Raw genomic sequence first — 19,005 nt, forward strand, 5'->3', positions numbered from 1 at the left:
CTGGGGCTCCAGGCTCAGACCTCATAAATGGCTCGCTAGCCAGTTTTGTGTTTCTTGACCTACAATTGAGAAACATTTTGCCACAACATGTAACCAAGATGTTTGTACCTGCACTTTACCTAATGCTTAATGGATAAATGCACAAATCAAAGAACCGTAAAGTTGGATGGATACCCCAATGGTCATCTAGTACAACCCCCTTGCAATGTAGAATCTCAGCTAAAGCATCCATGACAGATGGTCATCCAACCTCTGCTGGAAAACCACTTGGTTCCCACAGGCACCACTGCTCCTACCTAGGAGTCAAACCTTCATTAGAAACCAAGCTGAAAGGAAGCACCTGAATCCAGACACCTGCACACAGTTCTGCTCAAAATAGAGAGACAAAAGAGAACCCCGAGGTTCTCCGAAAACCCACCCCATGGACTAAGGTGAAAAGCCACTTTTGCTCCTGAGAATGAAGACAAAATAAACCACTGTACATTTTTTTTAATGTCTGCACGTTATCGCTAGGAAAAGATTAAACACTTTTTTGGAAAAAGGCTAAAAGACAAAACTGTACAAATTTACTAAAGCGCACTTTCTTTTTTTAAGTACATAAAAAGAACTCTTTCACAGAGAGCCTGACATCAGCAGGAGAGAGGAGGACTGTTAAGAGTGACCAAGCAAATAATTTCTCACATCAAGTGGAGCAGGTGCCACACTTTTAACTGTGCAAAATTACAAAGGTGCCCACCTAACTGGCCCAAATGAGGGTTTTCTGGGAAGGTGGGGCCCCTGGTCGTAAGACAGGGGTCTGCTGGGATGGGGTGGGCAGGTGGGAAACTTTTGGGGAGGGGGGCGCAGGTATTACAGCAGACATACTCAACACACGGCCTGATAGAGCCAACCCCTCCAAGCGATTTCAACACGGGGCTTCCCCAAAGGGGTGGGGAGTTTCTAACCCAAAGTGTGGAAGAGTTCTCTCAGGATCAACGTAGTGCTTTTTTCCAAGTTGTAAGAACCACTTAATACCTCTCAAACACATTTGTCAAAACATGCTTAATTTGTCACTAATATCACTTTTTCCTCTTTTTTAAAAAATAAAATAAAAATACTAATGCCAATATTGAACAACCTGTCCTCTTGTTAACTCTAGAGATGGTGCCCAAAGGGTGTCTTGGAGGTGGGGGCAGAGGGAGGGTGAAGAGTTCAGCCTCTGCGGCTGTATACACTTCTGGTCCCTGGTCTGGGAAAATCAACATAATCATCGCCTCCCCTTTGCCTGAAAATCCTGGGAATAGGCCATCCTTCTGTGCTGCCCTCAGACAAACAAGCAAATGAAAGATCCATTCCATTCAAAAGGGTTTGCAGAAATGTCAGGTTTGCAGATCCAGCTTGACTTGGATCTCAGCTGAAAAAGCAACTGAGGAAAGGAGGAGCTAAACACTCCCCCCCCCCCCCGCAAAAGACAGCAGGTCTATTATCACTGGTCTCAACACCTTCCTGGAACATTTGGTAACTCTGGTGCTCTTTATCCCAAGTGTAGGACAAGTCTGTCAGAGAAAAAGCAGGTCCGAGGGTCACTGCAAGGATGAGAAAGACACAGCTCAAGGCTGAAGGGAAGCTTCAGTTCATGATCTCTTCTAGGGGTAAGAGAAGCAGAGACTCCGCTCTACTGAGCCAACACACTCAGCTTCTTTGAGGCATTACTTCCAAACCCTCTGCAGACACTGAAAGCAACTTCCCTGCTGGGACTTTTTTTTTGCACATCATCAACCATCTCCAGAAAACCTGGAGGGTCTGCAACAGGTTTCAGTAGCAGAATGAAGCAGCCCCACGAGAGAACATGATTAGATAGAGGACACAGGTCATTTTTTCAGTTTATGAATACAGTGGTACCTCCGGTTGTGGATGGGATCCGTTGTGGAGGTCTGGCCGGATCCCGAGGTTTTTGAAACTGGAGAGACTGCTTCTGCGCACACGCGCACAGCAGTAGAGCGCTTCTGCGCATGCACGCGGGGCAAAAACCCAGAAATATACTTCCGGGTTTGCCGCTTACATATCCCGAAGTTTACGTAACCGGAGGGAAATGTAAGCAGAGGTACGACTGTATTCTTGATTTGAAAAATCCATGATTGAATGCTCAAGTTAATCTGGCTGAAAGGAAATATTTCCTTTTTAAAAACAAAAACCCACACACGCACACTAAAAGCATGACTGTGTCCCTGTGCTAAAAACAGAAGTTCTGCACCAAGAAAAGCAGGATTCTGCAACACGATTAAATTATGCAAATTGATCACAATGCATAACTAGTTTTAGTACTTTGCATAAAATATTCCTGTTTTTGCTAGCCAGAGCAGGGCAAGGGCACACTTTTATCCCAACACAGGAAAGCCTCTTGATTTCTACGATCTCGGAACATAATTGCCCACAGAAAACTTTCAAGTCCACTGAGGGCTGGGAATCTGCCTTTTTGAGAAAGAGAGAGGAGATTCTACATGCACTGAACTCCGGCCCCAGTACCACATCCTGCACTTCTCTGGTGCCCCTTGGTGTCCATCTATGCAGGCACATCCAAGCCAAGCCTTCATTCCTTCTTGCTCCCACTTTCTCCATTGAGGACAAGAGGGCTGGGAGAAGCAGGGTCCTTTCTGAGCCACCTTGGTAAAAGGTGGGGGCGGGCAAGGGGCACTTGGCTCTGGTAAGCTGGAGGTACGGCAACTGGGGCAGCCTGCATCTATGAACCTCAGGAGCTATGGAAAGGAAAAGGACAAGGTTTGATGAGTTTGCCTTCCCAGTGGGAAATCACTGATCTGGGTGTTCTGTTTTGCTTTTAAGAAAAAAGATGAAAAAGCAATTAAAGGGAAAGAGATTTATCGGGGGGGGGGGGGGGAGCCAACCCGGGAGATTCAGTAGTAGTTGCGATCTGCTCTCCCGCATGAACTGCCCAAGCCTCCCGTCCCCAAGAACATGGAACAAATGTTCCCTGAAGTGCCCCACACTCCATTTTCCCTTTGCTTCTATGCACAGTTCTTTCTACTATATACCAAGCCAAAAGGAGTCAACTGTTAGGGAATGCACAGTCCGTGTTGGCTGGTGGCTACCGGACCACCGAATTGATTTCCTTCAAAAAAACAAACGTAACAGCCTTGGGAGTGTGCCAGTTAAAATGCAAGGATGTGACATTATAACAGGCAGGTTCAAATTAGCTGGGTGGTTTCCTCCCCTGCTTCCCCACACCCAGTTTTTTTCCTTCATTAGAAAATTGTCTGTAAAGTTTTGTTGAAAAGAATCAGCTTAATGGAAAGAACACTTTTCCATGTGAATTGCGTAAAACCTAATTCTGGGTCAGGGAACGGATGTATCAAAACCCCTTCTCACAATTGTGTGTGTGTTTGTGTGTGTGTGTGTGTGTGTGTGCAATGGAGACACACACACCTGCAATCCAGGCAAAACACAGAAACCTTAAGAAGGAGCTGAGAGTGGCCATGCTATCCTGCAAGTCTGTGAAGTCTCCTTCCCTAACGCAACACTTGCAAGGCAAGGAATCTGCAGCCCACTGTCTGTTTAAAAAAAGCTCAGCGTAAGAAAAACCCCAACTCCGTCGCCTCCTCTTCTCCGAGTGAAGACTGCACATCGCCCTCCTTTCACAACAGGCTGGCCAGACTGGTGGTGGGTCCGTTCTGCGCCTGGAACTGTACAGGTGGGGGTCCATCTGTCCACTGCAGGTGGGGGTGGAGAAACACAAGCTGAGGGTCAGTGAGCAACCAAAGTGGGAAATGTTATATTATCCTCAAAACCAGTACCATTTAGCAGCCTGTATTATGGGGATGCTTGACTGTTTACTTTTAAGTAGAGTTTATCAGCCACTTTGCTATTCAAAAAGCATCATATGCAGCATACACACTAATAAACAATACACTCCCCAACCAAAGCCCCTAAACAATACTCCAGCTCACAAATAAAAATATCCAAATTAACCCATAACATTTAACAAAAAGTTAAAGCACCACCATCCTCCAAATAAAACAGCACCCACCCAGCTTAAACCCGCATCCCTGTTAAAACAGTAATTTTAACACAGCAGGCCTCCTTCCACAATTGGAAACCCACAAGAAGAGCCTAAGCACAACAGCAGCAACTCTCCCCACCTGTGATCCCCAGCAACTGGTATTCAAGGGCAGACGGCCTTCCCAACAGTGGAGGGGGAACACAGCCTTGTCCTCCTCCATGAATTGATCTAATATATTTTTGAAGCCACCCATAAGAACTGCCCTGCAGCCCATCTAGTCCAGCATCCTGTTCTCACAGTGGCCAACCAGATGCCTCAAAGGGAAACCCACGAGCAGGGACTGAAGAGCAACGGTGGCGACTCTGCCCAGCGAACGACATTCAGAGGATTAATTATAATAATTGTCACCATTAAAATTTATATACCACCCTTGACCCGTAGATCTCAGGGTGGTCCACAACACAGAATTACAATATTAAAACCACGAAAGACATGGCAGAAATAAGACCAACCTCAAACCAATACAGTGGTGCCTCGCAAGACGAAATTAATTCGTTCCGCGAGTTTTTTTGTCTTGCGTTTTTTTCGTCTTGCGAAGCACGGTGTCGGAAAAGTTTTGGAAAAGCTTCAAAAATCACCAAAGTCTTTAAAAACCTCAAAAAAGGCTACCACACCGCGTGCTATGAGTTGCTCCTCGAAGTCAAGTGTATTAACGGTTTTAAGAAAAAGGAAACAAACTTGCAAGACGTTTCCGTCTTGCGAAGCAAGCCCATAGGGAAAATCGTCTTGCGAAGCAACTCAAAAAACCAAAAACCCTTTCGTTTTGCGAGTTTTCCGTCTTGCGAGGCATTCGTCTTGCGAGGTACCACTGTAATCCCCCCTCCCACAACACATTTAAAGGGGCACCCTAAACCAGCTCAAATCTGGAAGTTCAGGATGCCTATATAAAGGCAGGCTGGGAAACAGATGCTGCTGGCTTCCTATCGCCCCCTGAACATGAGCTACAGTGGCGGCGGCTGGGGGCCAGAATCCAGCAACGTCCGGAGGGTCTGACATACCGTGATGAGGTTGTGCTCTGGGAGACTACAGGCCTCGATGTGGTCCTGCAGAAGCTGCTGAGAGAAGTTCTGGTGCATCTGCGCGGCTTCGTGGGCATCAATGGCATTCCCACAGGCTTTGTTCAGGTCTTTTTTTCCGCAGAGGGAAGGGGGAAAAAAGGAAAGGAGAGTGAGATGGCAGACTCCCGGTGGGGTTACACACCTAGTCTCTGTCCATTTCAGAAGCACCAACCCACAAAGATGGTGCAATGTTAGGGAGGTAGGCAGGCATTTGGCCTGTCAGGCCTAATTTGCCTTTTTAGTAGAACACCAACCAGAGCCAAGGGCAATAGGCCACACAGTCAGAACTTTCCCCAATATCTCCCCAAGAAGATCCAGGTGCAAAAGATATACACAGATTTAGCAAGGGCTTTTTGGCAAATGATATAGAATAAAAAAGATGTTTAAAGTGATTATACAAAAAAAAACAAAAAACCCTGGAAGCTTTTATCTTAGGGATTATAGAGACAGAATTCCCCCAAAAGATGATTAAGTTGTTCATATAAGATTCTTTATGCACAAAAATGGAAATAAGTTCCCATGAAAGAAGAATGAGTCTCTGCCTGCCATGTGGCAGAGCAAACATGGCAATAAAATAAGATGATATACACGTATATGGTAGCTGCACGGAGGGTCCTTGGGAAGCCCAGGAAATGGCCACCATTTCATTTTCTGTACCAGGAACGAAGCAAAGGTTCTGAATTTGAATGTGGCATCCCGACTGTTCCCAAACAAAAAAAATACCTGCATATTAACCCTTTGCCCTCTTTCTTTCTTTAAGAGGCCTTATTTTGCAGTGATTGAAAAGCGAAGACTTTCCCCCTCTCCAATCAAAGTTGATTATCAGGCACCTGGAGGAATGGGGAAAGTCTCTCCCCGTGCCAGCCACCTCTCCTCCAATAACTAGGACGAGAGTTCACCCTCAAGGACAGTTTGGCAGGAAGTTTAAAGGCAGCACACAAAAAACAAGTCAGACTCTTGGTCTATCTAGCGCAGTATTGTATACTCTTGACTGGCAGGTGCTCTCCAGGGTCTCGCCATCTGCTAACTGCCCCTTTTGAAACAAAACATGCCATCAGCGATTGAGCTGGGGTCCTTCTGAATGCCAAGCAGCTGCTCTGCCACTCACCCGCCTTCTCTGACACTTACCTCGCAGGAGAGCCGATGACCACAGCTGCACGGACATGTCTGGGATCTTGCTTGCCAACTGCATGGCGGGAACCACCATGTTGTTACTCTCCTAGGGGTAGCAGAGCCTTGGATCAAAGGGTGTAAGCAAATCACATGTGGACAAATCCACCCCCACCTCCAAATTTCTGCATGAAATGCCCCACACCAAACCGCAGGAGTGGGCTGTGCCTGCCACCTCTTAAAAGACTCCCAAGAATGGAATTCCAGAATGCCTCAACCCCAGTGGCAGCACACAAACACCGTTTGGAATCACAGTACTGTAGAGCAGGAAGAGACCCAAGAGCTCATCTAGTCCAACCTCCTGCTATGCAGGAAAGCTGCAAGGCAGCTTGAGCAAACTGGACTTCCCCCACCCCCAAACAGTAGTATTTTCTAAACTTCTGATAGCTCAAGCACCCTTCCAAGTTTTGATTTTGATGTACGGATGGGTAAGAATGAGTGGTACCCACCACGTTCCTGTGCGAGTCACTATTCCACCTCCAGATCATAGGTTCTTACAGAGACACGGTGCACAGCCTCCTCTGAGGAGCTCCACTGAGTGCGTTGCTGCACTTAGACTGGATAAGTATTCCAACCCACACCTCAGGTAAAGCTGTGGCAGAATTATCCAGCTCTAAACGGAAGCAACTCCAGAGCAGCCAATCTACACAGAGATGCAGGAGGCTCCCTCCTCCTCACCGAGGGCTTAAATAATCCCATCAATTCACTTCTTGTGGCAGCCTAGCAGAGTTCTCCAAAGGCAGCACTTTGGAAGCAACTGTTCTAAACACGTGGACAGTTATCTGTAGGACTTATTTATGTACAGTGGGGGAAATTACTGTCTGCACTCCAACAGTGTGGAGAGCGACCCAAATGATCAAGGTCCTGGAAACCAAGCCTTGTGAGGAACGGTTGAGGGAGTTGGGGGTGTTTAAAATGAGAAGATATGATAACATGGAAGACAAGATGAGCTTGTTTTCTGCTGCTCCAGAGGGGATGACCCGAGATTTTGGCTAAACATTAGGAAGAACTTTCCAGATGGTAATAGCTGTTCAGCGGTGGAACGAACTACCTTAGGTGATGGACTATGCTTCACTGGCAGTTTTTAAACGAAGGTTGAATGCTTTAGCTGTGATTCCTGTATTACAGGGGGTTGGACTAGATGGCCTTTGGGTCCCTTCCAACTCTATCATATATTCTATGACTCCACCAGTTTAAAGGGGATGCGAGGCGGGGGGGGGAGGGGGATTTACAGTTCCAATCTCCTCAGCAAACCCTTGGACATCTATTATGTGCATCTCCCCACCCCCACACAAATAAGCAAACCACATTACAAAAGTTGGCAACTGATTGCGAGTGTCACAATGTGCCCAATATACCCCTGAGGCACCGCTGCTTTCTTGGCAATTTTGTAAGCAGAGGCCTGACGAGCTCAGGGGAATGGAGAGCACTGCTCGGCGGCATTCTTAAGCTGGATTGATTCCACGCTCCAGTCCCCTTTGGTGACAGAGGAGAAGTGAAACATTGACAAGAGCACGATTCTAGAGAGCCTGTGCTGCTCACCCTGTGATTCCCCAACACATAGAAGATGTGACCCAGGAGGACGAGGGAGCAGGCTGTTAACCGATTCAGGTCTTCCGCGTTTGACATTTTCAACGTCTCCCGCAGAAAACGCCTGTCAGAAAGAAAAGGAGGAGCCTGAAGCGACAACTGGAATGCAACAAGCCCTGCTGGTTTTTGTCCAGTGACCAGAGGCACTTAAAAAGCTGGAATCCCCCACTAACACCCTCCCTGCAAGGTGGGTACCCCCCCCAAAAAAATGTTCTGTGGATTTCTAGGGGACTGTTAAGGAGCAAAGCTGATGGTGTTGCCATTCTGCCAGTCTCTTGCCTGTAACTGAGGAGACTGGAGACCTTTGGAATTTGGCTGATAATGAGGAGGATGTATTACAGTGGTACCTTGGGTTACATACGCTTCAGGTTACAGACTCCGCTAACCCTGAAATAGTGCTTCAGCTTAAGAACTTTGCTTCAGGATAAGAACAGAAATCGGGCTCCAGCGGCGCGGCAGCAGCAGGAGGCCCCATTAGCTAAAGTGGTGCTTCAGGTTACGAACAGTTTCAGGTTAAGTACGGACCTCCGGAACGAATTAAGTACTTAACCTGAGGTACCACTGTACCTGCCTTTTATCCTAAGTCCGCAAGATAGCTCACAACAATTTAAAATCAGACACTGATACAGTCATACCTTGGAAGTTGAACGGAATCCATTCTGGAACTCTGTTCCATTCCCAAAATGTTTGGAAACCAAAGCGCAGCTTCTGATTGGCTGCAGGAAGCACCTGCAGCCAATCGGAAGCTGCGGAAACCCTGTCGGACGTTCGGTTTCCAAAAGAATGTGTGAAAACCAGAACACTCACTGGCTACCTCAGTGGGAGAGAGGGGAAGCAGAAGGCTGACTCCATCATCTTTGCTGGGGGCCCAGCTCCATCAGGCACCTCCTGCCCATGACCTTTGCCAGCTGGTCAGTGTAGGGAACTACTCATTAGGAATTGCTGCCTGTTTTGATCTTCTTCTTCTCTCCCTGTCCCTTTTCCCTTGTGTGTCGTGGGGTTTTTTGCAGATTGTACGGGCACCAGGGACTGCCTTGTTTTGATTCTATGCAAGCTGCCCTTGGCATAACACTTTACATAATGAAAATAAAAAAAATCCTTCCAGTAGCACCTTTAAGACCAACTAAGTTAGTTCTTGGTATGAGCTTTCGTGTGCAAGCACACTTCTTCAGATACTTCAGATTCAGATTCAGATTCAGATTCAGATTCAGAAGAATTCAGATTCAGATCTTCAGATTCAGAAGAAGTGTGCTTGCACACGAAAGCTCATACCAAGAACTAACTTAGTTGGTCTTAAAGGTGCTACTGGAAGGATTTTTTTTATTTTGACTATGGCAGACCAAGACGGCTACCTATCTGTAACTTTACATAATGATAATAGTAATAGTAGTAATCCAAGTTTGCTGGGAGGGGGAAGAGGACAGAGCCATCTCTCCAAAAAGAGGAACAGGATGCCTACTTGTGCCTATCACCCCAGCTTTGTCAGAACAATGAGGGTTTCCCATCTTCACTGTCATTCATTCCAATAACCCACCTCTGCACAGGATGCAGTGCAGAGAGGCAGGTTGCCACTTGTCTTCACTAAGTGCCATCAAAAAACAGGCACACCCAACTAAGCAGCCCCCATTCTCACTCTCTGCCCTCACTTGCTTTCTCCCTCCCTCTGCATAAGCTCGAACAGCCAGCCAACCAACCCCATACGACTCACTTGGCTTCGTTGTACCTCCCTTGGAAAAAGGAAAAGAGACCTCGGATGTAGAAGGCTGCGGCTCGCAGGCAGTGGGAGCTGGAGGAGAGGCAGATGCGACAACAAAGAAATGGGCATTAATGACAATTGATGGGCAGTGATGGCAATTAACTCTTGATGCAGAGACTGGGGAAGGCACAAGCAGAGGTTGTACTTGGGAGTTGCAGCATTTTAATCAACCACTGCCAACAGGCAAAAATAATTCAGACTCTGCTTTGTAAACCTCTAAGCCCAATAGTTCCCAAACTTTCCCCTCCACAGACCACTTCTGCCTTGCATTCAAAAGGTCCCATGTTCAATCCCTGGAGACCTTGGGTAACACAGGGCTGGGTGAGCCTCTGCCCGTCAGTGCAGACAGTTTTGCACTAGAGGGCCCAATGGTCTGGTTCAGTGTATGTTTGCTATTCTTCTTCAGAATTTACCCATGCAAGTGGATTAAGGCATGGAAACTGTGTTTATATTATTATTACTAAAATTTGTATACTGCCCTATATCTGCAGGTCTCAGGGTGGTTCACAACATAAAGGCAAAAAATACATAATAAAAACAAAAACAAGAACCACCCAATAATCCCCCCTCCCCAACACATTTTAAAAGGGCATTGGATAAGATCTGGTTAAAGAGGGACATTTTTGCCTGGCACCTAAAGGTGTATAATGAAGGTGCCAACTGAACCTTCCTGGGAACAGCATGAGAAAGAGATGCCCCCATGACTTCCAGATCAGCTGAGCAGCAAAAGCCTGCAACAGCAGGCAATGTGTGTTGAGCTTGTTTTTACGCTACAGCCAATGCTGCTGCTATTGGTGCCTGCCTTGCTTCCACTGGCCAATCAGAGGAAACTTAAAGCTGCCGCTGTGTGACTCAATGGAAGCGCCAGCACTTCTAGGATATTGACGTGCAATTATTTTGGTGCGCAAAGAGAGCGTTCACCTCAGGGGTATGCAAAGGTATTAGAGCCAGCATCAGGTGGTAGAGTATGGGAAGACCCAAGGACTCCAATCCCCACTTGGCCATGAAGCTCACTGGGTTGCCTTGGGGGCCAGTCACCTATGCTCAGCGTTAACCTACCTCACAGGGTTGTTGTGGGGATTAAATGAGAAGGGGGAGAACTGTTTATACCACCTTGAGCTACATGGAGGGAAAGGTGGAGCATAAAGGAAGTAAAAGGAATAGAAATGAAAATAAAAAGCACTTGCTTTTGCCAGGTGGTCACTACTAGTGTTAGAAACGTAAATATATAAGCTAGTCGCCAAATGGCTCTGTAAACCAAGGTTGCAGTCACCAAGATGGAATGCTGTATGCTGGCCGTAATAATAGGCTTTCATTAAAAACGGAATGTCTATTTGCCATTTTGGGGCAAGATGGCTCTAAAGTCTTATTTTTCAAATAATGGACTGATTGTGATTGATTCTCTTTTTTTAAAAATTTCTTTTTATTAATTTTCTAAGCCAAACAACAACAAAAAAAAGAAAAAGGAAAATAAACCAAACACACCAATGAAAAGAGAAAAGAAAAACATCAACCAAAACAGAAAATATAAACAAACCAGAAGACAAACATCAGTTAACACAAATAATAGTTGACTTCCCTCCATCTCGGTTTTGGGTTATGTAAAGTAGTAATTCTGTTCTGCCGTTTTCATTTTATGTCATCTAAACATCGCAAGGATTATATTAAACCTACTGTGATTTTTATATCTCTAGAATTTGATTCCATGTATGTTATAAATTTAGTCCAATCGTCAATAAACTTTGTACCTTTTTGCTGTCTGATATTCTGTGTCATTTCTGCCAAATCCATATATTCAAATAATTTAATTTGCCAATCTTTAACAGTCGGGATATTTGGGGTTTTCCAATTTTTTGCTAACAAGATCCTGGCAGCTACGGTTGCGTATTGAAACATTATATGATCCTCTTTTTTAATCTCGTCTCCGATCATTCCCAGAAGAAAAGCTTCGGGTTTTTTAACGAAAGTGTATTTAAGTATTTTTTTCAGTTCATTGTATATTGATTCCCAATTTTTTTTTGATTTCTTCACACTTCCACCACATGTGGAAGAAACTTCCTTCTTTGGTTTTACACTTCCAACACCTATTATCTCCGGTCTTATACATTTTTTGCAGTTTCACAGGGGTGATGTACCAACGGTACATCATCTTTTCCATATTTTCTCTGAGGGTGGTGCAAGCTGTAAATTTCATCTGAGGTCTATTGCCCATTTTGTCATGACATCCTTAACCTCCTCATCCTTGGTGTCCCATTCTAATAGCTGATTGTACATTTTAGATAGCAGTTTGGTTTTACCTTCTATTATTTCTACCTGGAACTTGGATTCCATTTGTCAAAATCCAAATTGTATCCGAGGTCTATTGCCCATTTTGTCATGACATCCTTAACCTCCTCATCCTTGGTGTCCCATTCTAATACAGTGGTGCCTCGCAAGACGAAATTAATTCGTTCCGCGAGTTTTGTCGTCTTGCGATTTTTTTCGTCTTGCGAAGCACAGTGTCGGGAAAGTTTTGGAAAAGCTTCAAAAATCACCAAAGTCTTTAAAAACCTCAAAAAAGGCTACCACACCGCGTTCTATGAGTTGCTCCTCGAAGTCAAGTCGCAACTGTATTAACGGTGTTAAGAAAAAGGAAACAAACTCGCAAGACGTTTCTGTCTTGCGAAGCAAGCCCATAGGGAAAATCGTCTTGCGAAGCAGCTAAAAAAACGAAAAACCCTTTCGTCTAGCGAGTTTTTTGTCTTGCGAGGCATTCGTCTTGCGGGGCACCACCGTAGCTAATTGTACATTTTAGATAGCAGTTTGGTTTTACCTTCTATTATTTCTACCTGGAACTTGGATTTTTTTCCGTTCATTCCGATCTTTTTATCTTCCTTCCATAAGGCATTAATTTGATGGTACTGCAGCCAACCTGATAATTTACTTTTTAACTCTTCATATGGTCTAATTTTCCATCCTCTTTCTGATCTTTCTAGGAGGTCTTCATAGGTCCATCTCTCACCTTCTATATTTGTTTTTTTAATAGTTAACATATCTATAGGCGATAACCACCAGGGGTTTTCCCCCCCCAACAGTTTCTTGTTCTTTTCCCATGTTTCTAACAATGTTCCTCTGATAATATGGTTCGAGAAGCCTTTATGCACCTTTTCCTTATTCTGCCAGAGATAAGCATGCCAACCAAATCTTAAGTCAAATCCTTCTACGTCTAGCAGATCTGTATTTTTCAAAGTAATCCATTCTCTAAGCCAGCAAAGGCACGAGGCTTCATAGTACAGTCTCAGATTTGGGACTGAGAATCCTCCCGTCTTTTTTATCCGTTAACAATTTAAATCTAATTCTCGGTCTTTTACCTTGCCATATAAATTTAGAGAGAATTTTTTGCCAGTTTTGGAATATTGCACTTCCTCTAATCACCGGGACGTTTTGGAATAGGAATAATAGTTTTGGCAATATGCACATCTTGATTGCTGCCATTCTACCTGACCAGGAGAGTTTTATCCTGTTCCAGATGTCTAGTTCCTTTTGCATATCCTTCCAGGTATTTATGTAGTTATCAGCCATTAAATTTATGTTTTTCATTGTAAGCCACACTCCTAGGTATTTTACCTTTTTTACTTCTTTAATTCCTGATTGGAGTTCTAACTGCCTCCTTAGGTCTTCCCCCATGTTCTTTACCATCATTTTAGTTTTAGTTTTATTTAGCTTAAAGCCCGCTACTCTCCCAAATTCCTCTAGAAGTACCAGGGCTTTGTCCATACTTTTGTTTTGGGTCCTCCAGTGAGATTACCAAGTCATCCGCGTATGCTTTCAGTTTGAATTCTTTCACCCCAATTCTAATTCCTCGTATCTCTGGTGTTTTCCTTATCTTATTTGCAATTACTCCCAATACCATTATGAAAAGAAGCGGTGACAGGGGGCAGCCTTGTCTCGTACCCTTGGAAATCTCAAATGTATCAGTTAAATTGTTGTTAATAATCAGTTTGGCTCTTTGACTAGAATAAATTGCTTTGATTCCCTCCATGAAGGCACCTTCTATCCCTGCTGTCTCCATACACTTTAATAGGAACTGCCATTAAACATTATCGAATGATTTTTCTGCATCGATAAAAATTAATACTGCAGGGATTTCATTCTTCCTTTCCAGGTATTCGATGGTATTTATTATATGCCTAACGTTATCTTTTAGTTGTCTATTAGGAAGGAATCCAGCTTGATCCGTGTGTATTACATTTTTTAGATAATGCCTAAATCTGTTTGCCATAATTTCCGCAAATATTTTATAATCATTGTTAAGAAGCGATATCGGTCTGTAGTTTTTTATACTCCCGTTTATCTGACTCCGCTTTAGGTATCAACGTTATGTGGGCATCTTTCCAGGAGTCCGGTATCTTCCCTCCTTGTAGGATGTTATTCATTACATCACGTAGCACCGGGGCTAACTGTTCTCCAATAACTTTATAATATTTGGCCGACAAGCCATCTGGGCCTGGAGCTTTCCCTAGTTTCATTTTCTTTATTGCTTCCTGGACTTCATCTATTGTTGTGGACTTATTCAATTGGGTTTTCTCTTCCTTCGTTATGGATGTTATTCTGTTATTTTCTAAATATTTTCCTATTTCTATTATATCTTCTTCTTCTTTTTTGTATAATTTTTCAAAAAAATTTAGGAAGTTTTTCTTTATTTCGTTTGGCTCTTCCACAAGCCTTTCTTCTATTTTTATCTTGTTGATCACATTTTGCTTTTTCCTTTTTCGTAGTTGCCAGGCTAAAAATTTTCCCGTTTTGTTTGCGGATTCGAAAAATTTTTGCCTCATTGATTTAATTCTCCATTCAACTTCTTGGTTAATTAGCGTTGAGTATTGTAATTGTAACAATTTGGATGTTTGTTTAATCTGATCATCACTAGGATTTGTTATTAATTTTTTCTCATATTCTCTTAATTGGGTCAGGATTCCATCTTTCTTTTGTTCTCTTATTTTTTTTCTATGACTATTTTGCTGGATTAGAAAGCCTCTTAGCACCGCCTTACTAGCATCCCAAACCATATCAATATTTGTCTCATTATTAAGGTTTAACTCAAAAAAGTCTTTTAAAGTGTTTTTGGCCTTTTCAGTTACATCTTCGTTTTCAAATAAGTATTCATTCATTCTCTATCGATACATATCCTGAATTCCACACTTAATTTCCAGGGATACTGAATTATGGTCAGACAGATTGTGATTGATTCTCAGTTAAACATTTGGCTAGTTCAGAGGACAATCTTGAGCTAGGGCAAGAGCTTTGAGAACTTCAGGAAGAAAACCACCTGATGCAGGGACAGTCCACACATCTATTGGCCTATTTGGACCTTTTTTCTTAATGGTAACTGCTTCTGCTCAGGCTGCACAATAAAAGCATCTTGGTTCCAGAAATTTGTTCTCTATTGTGCAGATAAAATATAATGGATAGAATTCTATGGGATAGGGTATTAGGGTGTGAAAACAGTCCAGATCTAATGATCCCCAGATGGTGGAGACATCAGGCACCATTCTGGCGCCCAGGCATCTTCACTGGGTTGCAAGTGGCCGATAGATAATTTCAAACACTGGTCACTACTAAACCATAAATCTATTTGCTTCCAAGCATAACTGGCGCACATACCTCACAGGGAAGTTGTGATCTGGATTTATTCTTTCCAATAAACTGTAAAGCTAGAGGAGAGGAGAAAAGGAGGAAGGATGTTTAATGTTCAGCAATACACATTAAAAACAGCAAAGGGGTACATCTGTGGCTTTCTCGGATGTTGCTGGACTCCCAGAAACCATAATCAATCCTGACCATTAGCCACACTGGTAGGATGAAGGTGTTGGGATTCCATAGATGTTCCCAGCCAGTGCTCTGAAAGGCAAGTCCAGGACTGAAGCCAAGGGAATCGTCCTACCTCTTGATGCCGGTTCCCCTCCCTGATGTAGACGCTCGCCAGGTTAGTCACGATGAAAGCCCACAATTCCTGGTGGGTGGTGAGCTGTGGGTGTGGGGAAGAGGAAGAGGAAGTAAGGCAAAGTCAGAGCATGACTAAAAACAACAACAACCCAACTCATAGAAGGCAGGATTTCCCACTTTTGTTAAGGAACTGTGTTTGAAGGAGAATGCCTGGACACAGGAAGCCAACTTCCGGCTCTGTGTTGAGACACTGAATCCAGCCTTACCCTGAGTGCTGTGGTGAACTGAGCTTCCGCGTTGTCCATGCAGTTTACGGAAATGCAGTACAGCCCCTGCGAGGGAAAAAGAGAAATTACCATTCCAAGGTTCAACAACTCTGGCCTCTAGAGAGAGGGGTAGGGTGGGAGAGAGCATAGAAGCAGCAGTGGGTATAAAACCCTTTTGGCATGAAACTTGGTAGAAAATAGAAATAAACCAATCCCCTCTCCTCACTACAAAGGAATAGAGCAGGGACACCACCACCCCAAGTTTACTTTCAGAGAAACTGGAAGGGGCAAAGAAGCAGGAGCAGCTTTTTCTGAACTAACAGTTTGTCTTTTCTATTCTCTTGCAGCTTTTAAAAATTCAATGCTTATCGCTGCAATAATCTTAGGCAAACTGCTTTATATAGTCCGCCTGGAAAACAGTTTATAAATACTGCAAATAAATCAATGTAAGTTGTTTAAAACAATAAAATGTAACAACAAATAAATTTTAACTGGATTCAGTTGAAGGAGGTTTACCCCCCACCCGCCCCTGCCCCAATTACATGGCTTAAGAGGAAGAAAGACAGAGTCTGTTGGGCTTTTTTTTTTAAAAAAAGAAATCCTCTGTGCATTGTAGAGCTGGAAGGGAATCACAGTGAAAAGTACATCCCCCTCAAACTCAGGCTGATATACTTACCAGCAGAGTGTGGAGCTGAGCTGCGTGGTTTGAAAAGAGCCGAGGAGACTGCTGGCAGAGCTGGCAAACCTGGGAGATCTTTTGGAAGACGAGGCAAATGGGAGGGAGAGGTGGCATTTAAGTTAGTGCTGTGGGTTTCTTTCCCACACTGACGGATCTTTCTCCCACAAAGCCCCACAAGGGTCACCTCCCGCCCTCTGCCTGCCATTCCTCCACCATCTTTCACCAACCCCAGCTAAGTAATGTCTGCAGTACTGCTGCTGCTGCTGCAGTAGAACACCCCTCTCTCCTCAAGGTGGGGGAGCCTTGGGGCTTTCCCCCAGACCAGCCACCCCTCTCTGACCTCCGGCCCCTTAAGGGTTCTTGCCTTGCTGGGATTGTTTCCTTGCACTCCAATGATGCCTCTTGCTTGACCGGACCAAGGACAGAGAAGTGTGTGTATAGAAACTAGCCTGCTCTACAAAGCTAAAATGTTTACCTGTTGTCCCACCCACTTTTGCCTCTGGCCCCACCCACCATGTGGCCCCTGGAAGGTTATCCAGCAGAGAATGTGGCCCTTGGGCTGCCCACCCCTGTCCTAAGGCAGCCTTTGCCAAACCACAGCCCCCCTCCTGATCACAGAATTGTAGAGCTGGAAGGGATCCGATGGTCATCTAGTCCAACCCCCTGCAATGCAAGAATCTAATGAGCTGTAACTGCTATCAGCTGTTCTGGACTGCAACTGCTACCAACTCCAGGCTGCACTAAGAGCTTCTCAGCGCTGCTGCGCCTTCAGCAAGCACAGCGGGGCTTTGCCTGCTCCTCTGCCCTCAAAGGATGTGAAAAAGGAATCCCTGGAATTCATTTTTATAAATACCATATTAGATTAAGGTCTGGTTAACTACAATAATACCGTAATTTCACAATATCTTTTTTCTTTTTTTTGTTTTGTTTTCTATATGGGTACTATTTCTTGTTTCTTCTTTTTCGTGTCTTACCTTACTCTGCACACTAGGCTTATAACTTTTTTACAACCTGATGTTCCTGTAGCTTAGTTAGATGAACTTTTGCCTAAAAACAAAGGAATGAACTGTCATTTCCAAATCTTTTGAAAAAAGGTCACCCCAATATCAATAAATCAATTTTTGTATATGTAACTGTATAATGCATTATGTAATATGACTAGCATGTATACAGGAAAAATTGAGTTTGCAAATTTTCTAATATTTGTACAATGTTTTGTACACTGTGAATCACTTATTATTGCTTAGAATAAATCGTGGTTGTACTTTGTCTTTGTTTCTACCACAAGCACCATAACATTCCTGCATCACTTGGATTGCGCGTTCTGCACACGTATTACTTTTTGGTATCTGGAGTATGGATGTCTCCTGCTTCCAGTGCTTTTCTGATGCTTTTCAAAGTTCTTTTACAGATGTGAAAATTCTAAACAGTTCCATAAAGTTTTTAAGAGTGCTGATACTTATGAGTAGTAACGTTACATATACGGTGATTTCAACTCTTCATTTTGGGGTGACCTTTTGTCGCAACTGAGAAGAATTAGTCCCTTTTTCAGTGTTTCTAAGAAAAAGTTCATCCCTTTATGATATAGGAAATCGTTTTTATAACCCTACTGCACACTTGTTAATTTTGTACTTTTTATTTTCCAGTAAAGAATATAAAGCAGGAACCCCTGGAATACAGAAACTGGGCTCTACCTCCTGCAGGGCTGTGGCTTTGTGACCCGTCACGAGGCGGCACATGATGATGTGTTCCAACAAAATCACTTGGAAGGAAGACAAGATGGGGCTGCAGTCCAGCACTGGAAGTGAAAAAGAAATGGTGGCGCCTTTAGTGTGGGTGGAAAGGAGGGCAAAAGCAGCTGTGACAGCCTCTCCAGGGGCAAGTGGAAAGAGCTGCTCAGCAACCTTGATATTCTATGGGCACTTCTTTGGGCTGGCAAAGCCACCTTCTGGCCCCAGCCTCCTTTCCAATGGGGAGGGGAGGGCGTAATTGAGCACACCAAAAAGGGATATGCCAGAAGCAGTGAGGCGAGGGGTCCTTGCATTTCTGAAGTCCCAGAGGGGAATAAAGAAAACTCGGGGCTCATTCACATATGCTTACAAATAGATCTTGGTTGACGTTGCAGCGTAACAAAAGGATATGTGTATAAGAAGATGCTTTTTGCTAAAAAAACTTAGGCAAAAATTGAGTGTCGTCTTATACACAGATAGTGAATGCAGAGGGGGGACGTGCGATTAATGGCAGCAGCAAGCAGGAGATTGGCAGCGGTGATTGGGCGGGTGATTGGTGGCTGCTGGCAATTGGCTGTGGCTGCGGCAATTGGGCAGGCGATTGGCGGCTGTGGCAAGTGGGCGGGTGGGCTGTTGGTGGCGGCAAGTGGGCAGACAACTGGCGGCTGCAGCGAGGTGTGACTGTGGCAAGCAATTGGCAGTGGCGGACAGGTGGGTGAGCGATTGGTGGAAGTCACCCCCCCCCAAAAAATGCTAAACAACTTAATTTTGGGTTAAAAA

The 19,005-nt window shown here is 44.3% G+C and overlaps 1 protein-coding gene across 1 annotated transcript in view; it reads right to left on the minus strand.

The window, feature by feature from the left end:
- Nucleotides 1-474: 474 nt before the first annotated feature.
- MAU2 (MAU2 sister chromatid cohesion factor) overlaps nucleotides 475-19,005 on the minus strand; it is a 31,158-nt gene continuing 12,627 nt past the window's right edge. Inside the window, 10 exon segments of the mRNA XM_080988913.1 lie at nucleotides 475-3,704; nucleotides 5,053-5,180; nucleotides 6,241-6,331; nucleotides 7,825-7,936; nucleotides 9,581-9,658; nucleotides 15,269-15,318; nucleotides 15,549-15,632; nucleotides 15,817-15,882; nucleotides 16,493-16,570; nucleotides 18,190-18,293. Coding sequence (XP_080845039.1) covers nucleotides 3,630-3,704; nucleotides 5,053-5,180; nucleotides 6,241-6,331; nucleotides 7,825-7,936; nucleotides 9,581-9,658; nucleotides 15,269-15,318; nucleotides 15,549-15,632; nucleotides 15,817-15,882; nucleotides 16,493-16,570; nucleotides 18,190-18,293 — 866 coding nt within the window. The 3' untranslated portion in view covers nucleotides 475-3,629.

Source organism: Podarcis pityusensis, assembly GCF_964106645.2.
Source record: "Podarcis pityusensis genome assembly, chromosome: 18".
Classification (NCBI taxonomy): domain Eukaryota; kingdom Metazoa; phylum Chordata; class Lepidosauria; order Squamata; family Lacertidae; genus Podarcis; species Podarcis pityusensis.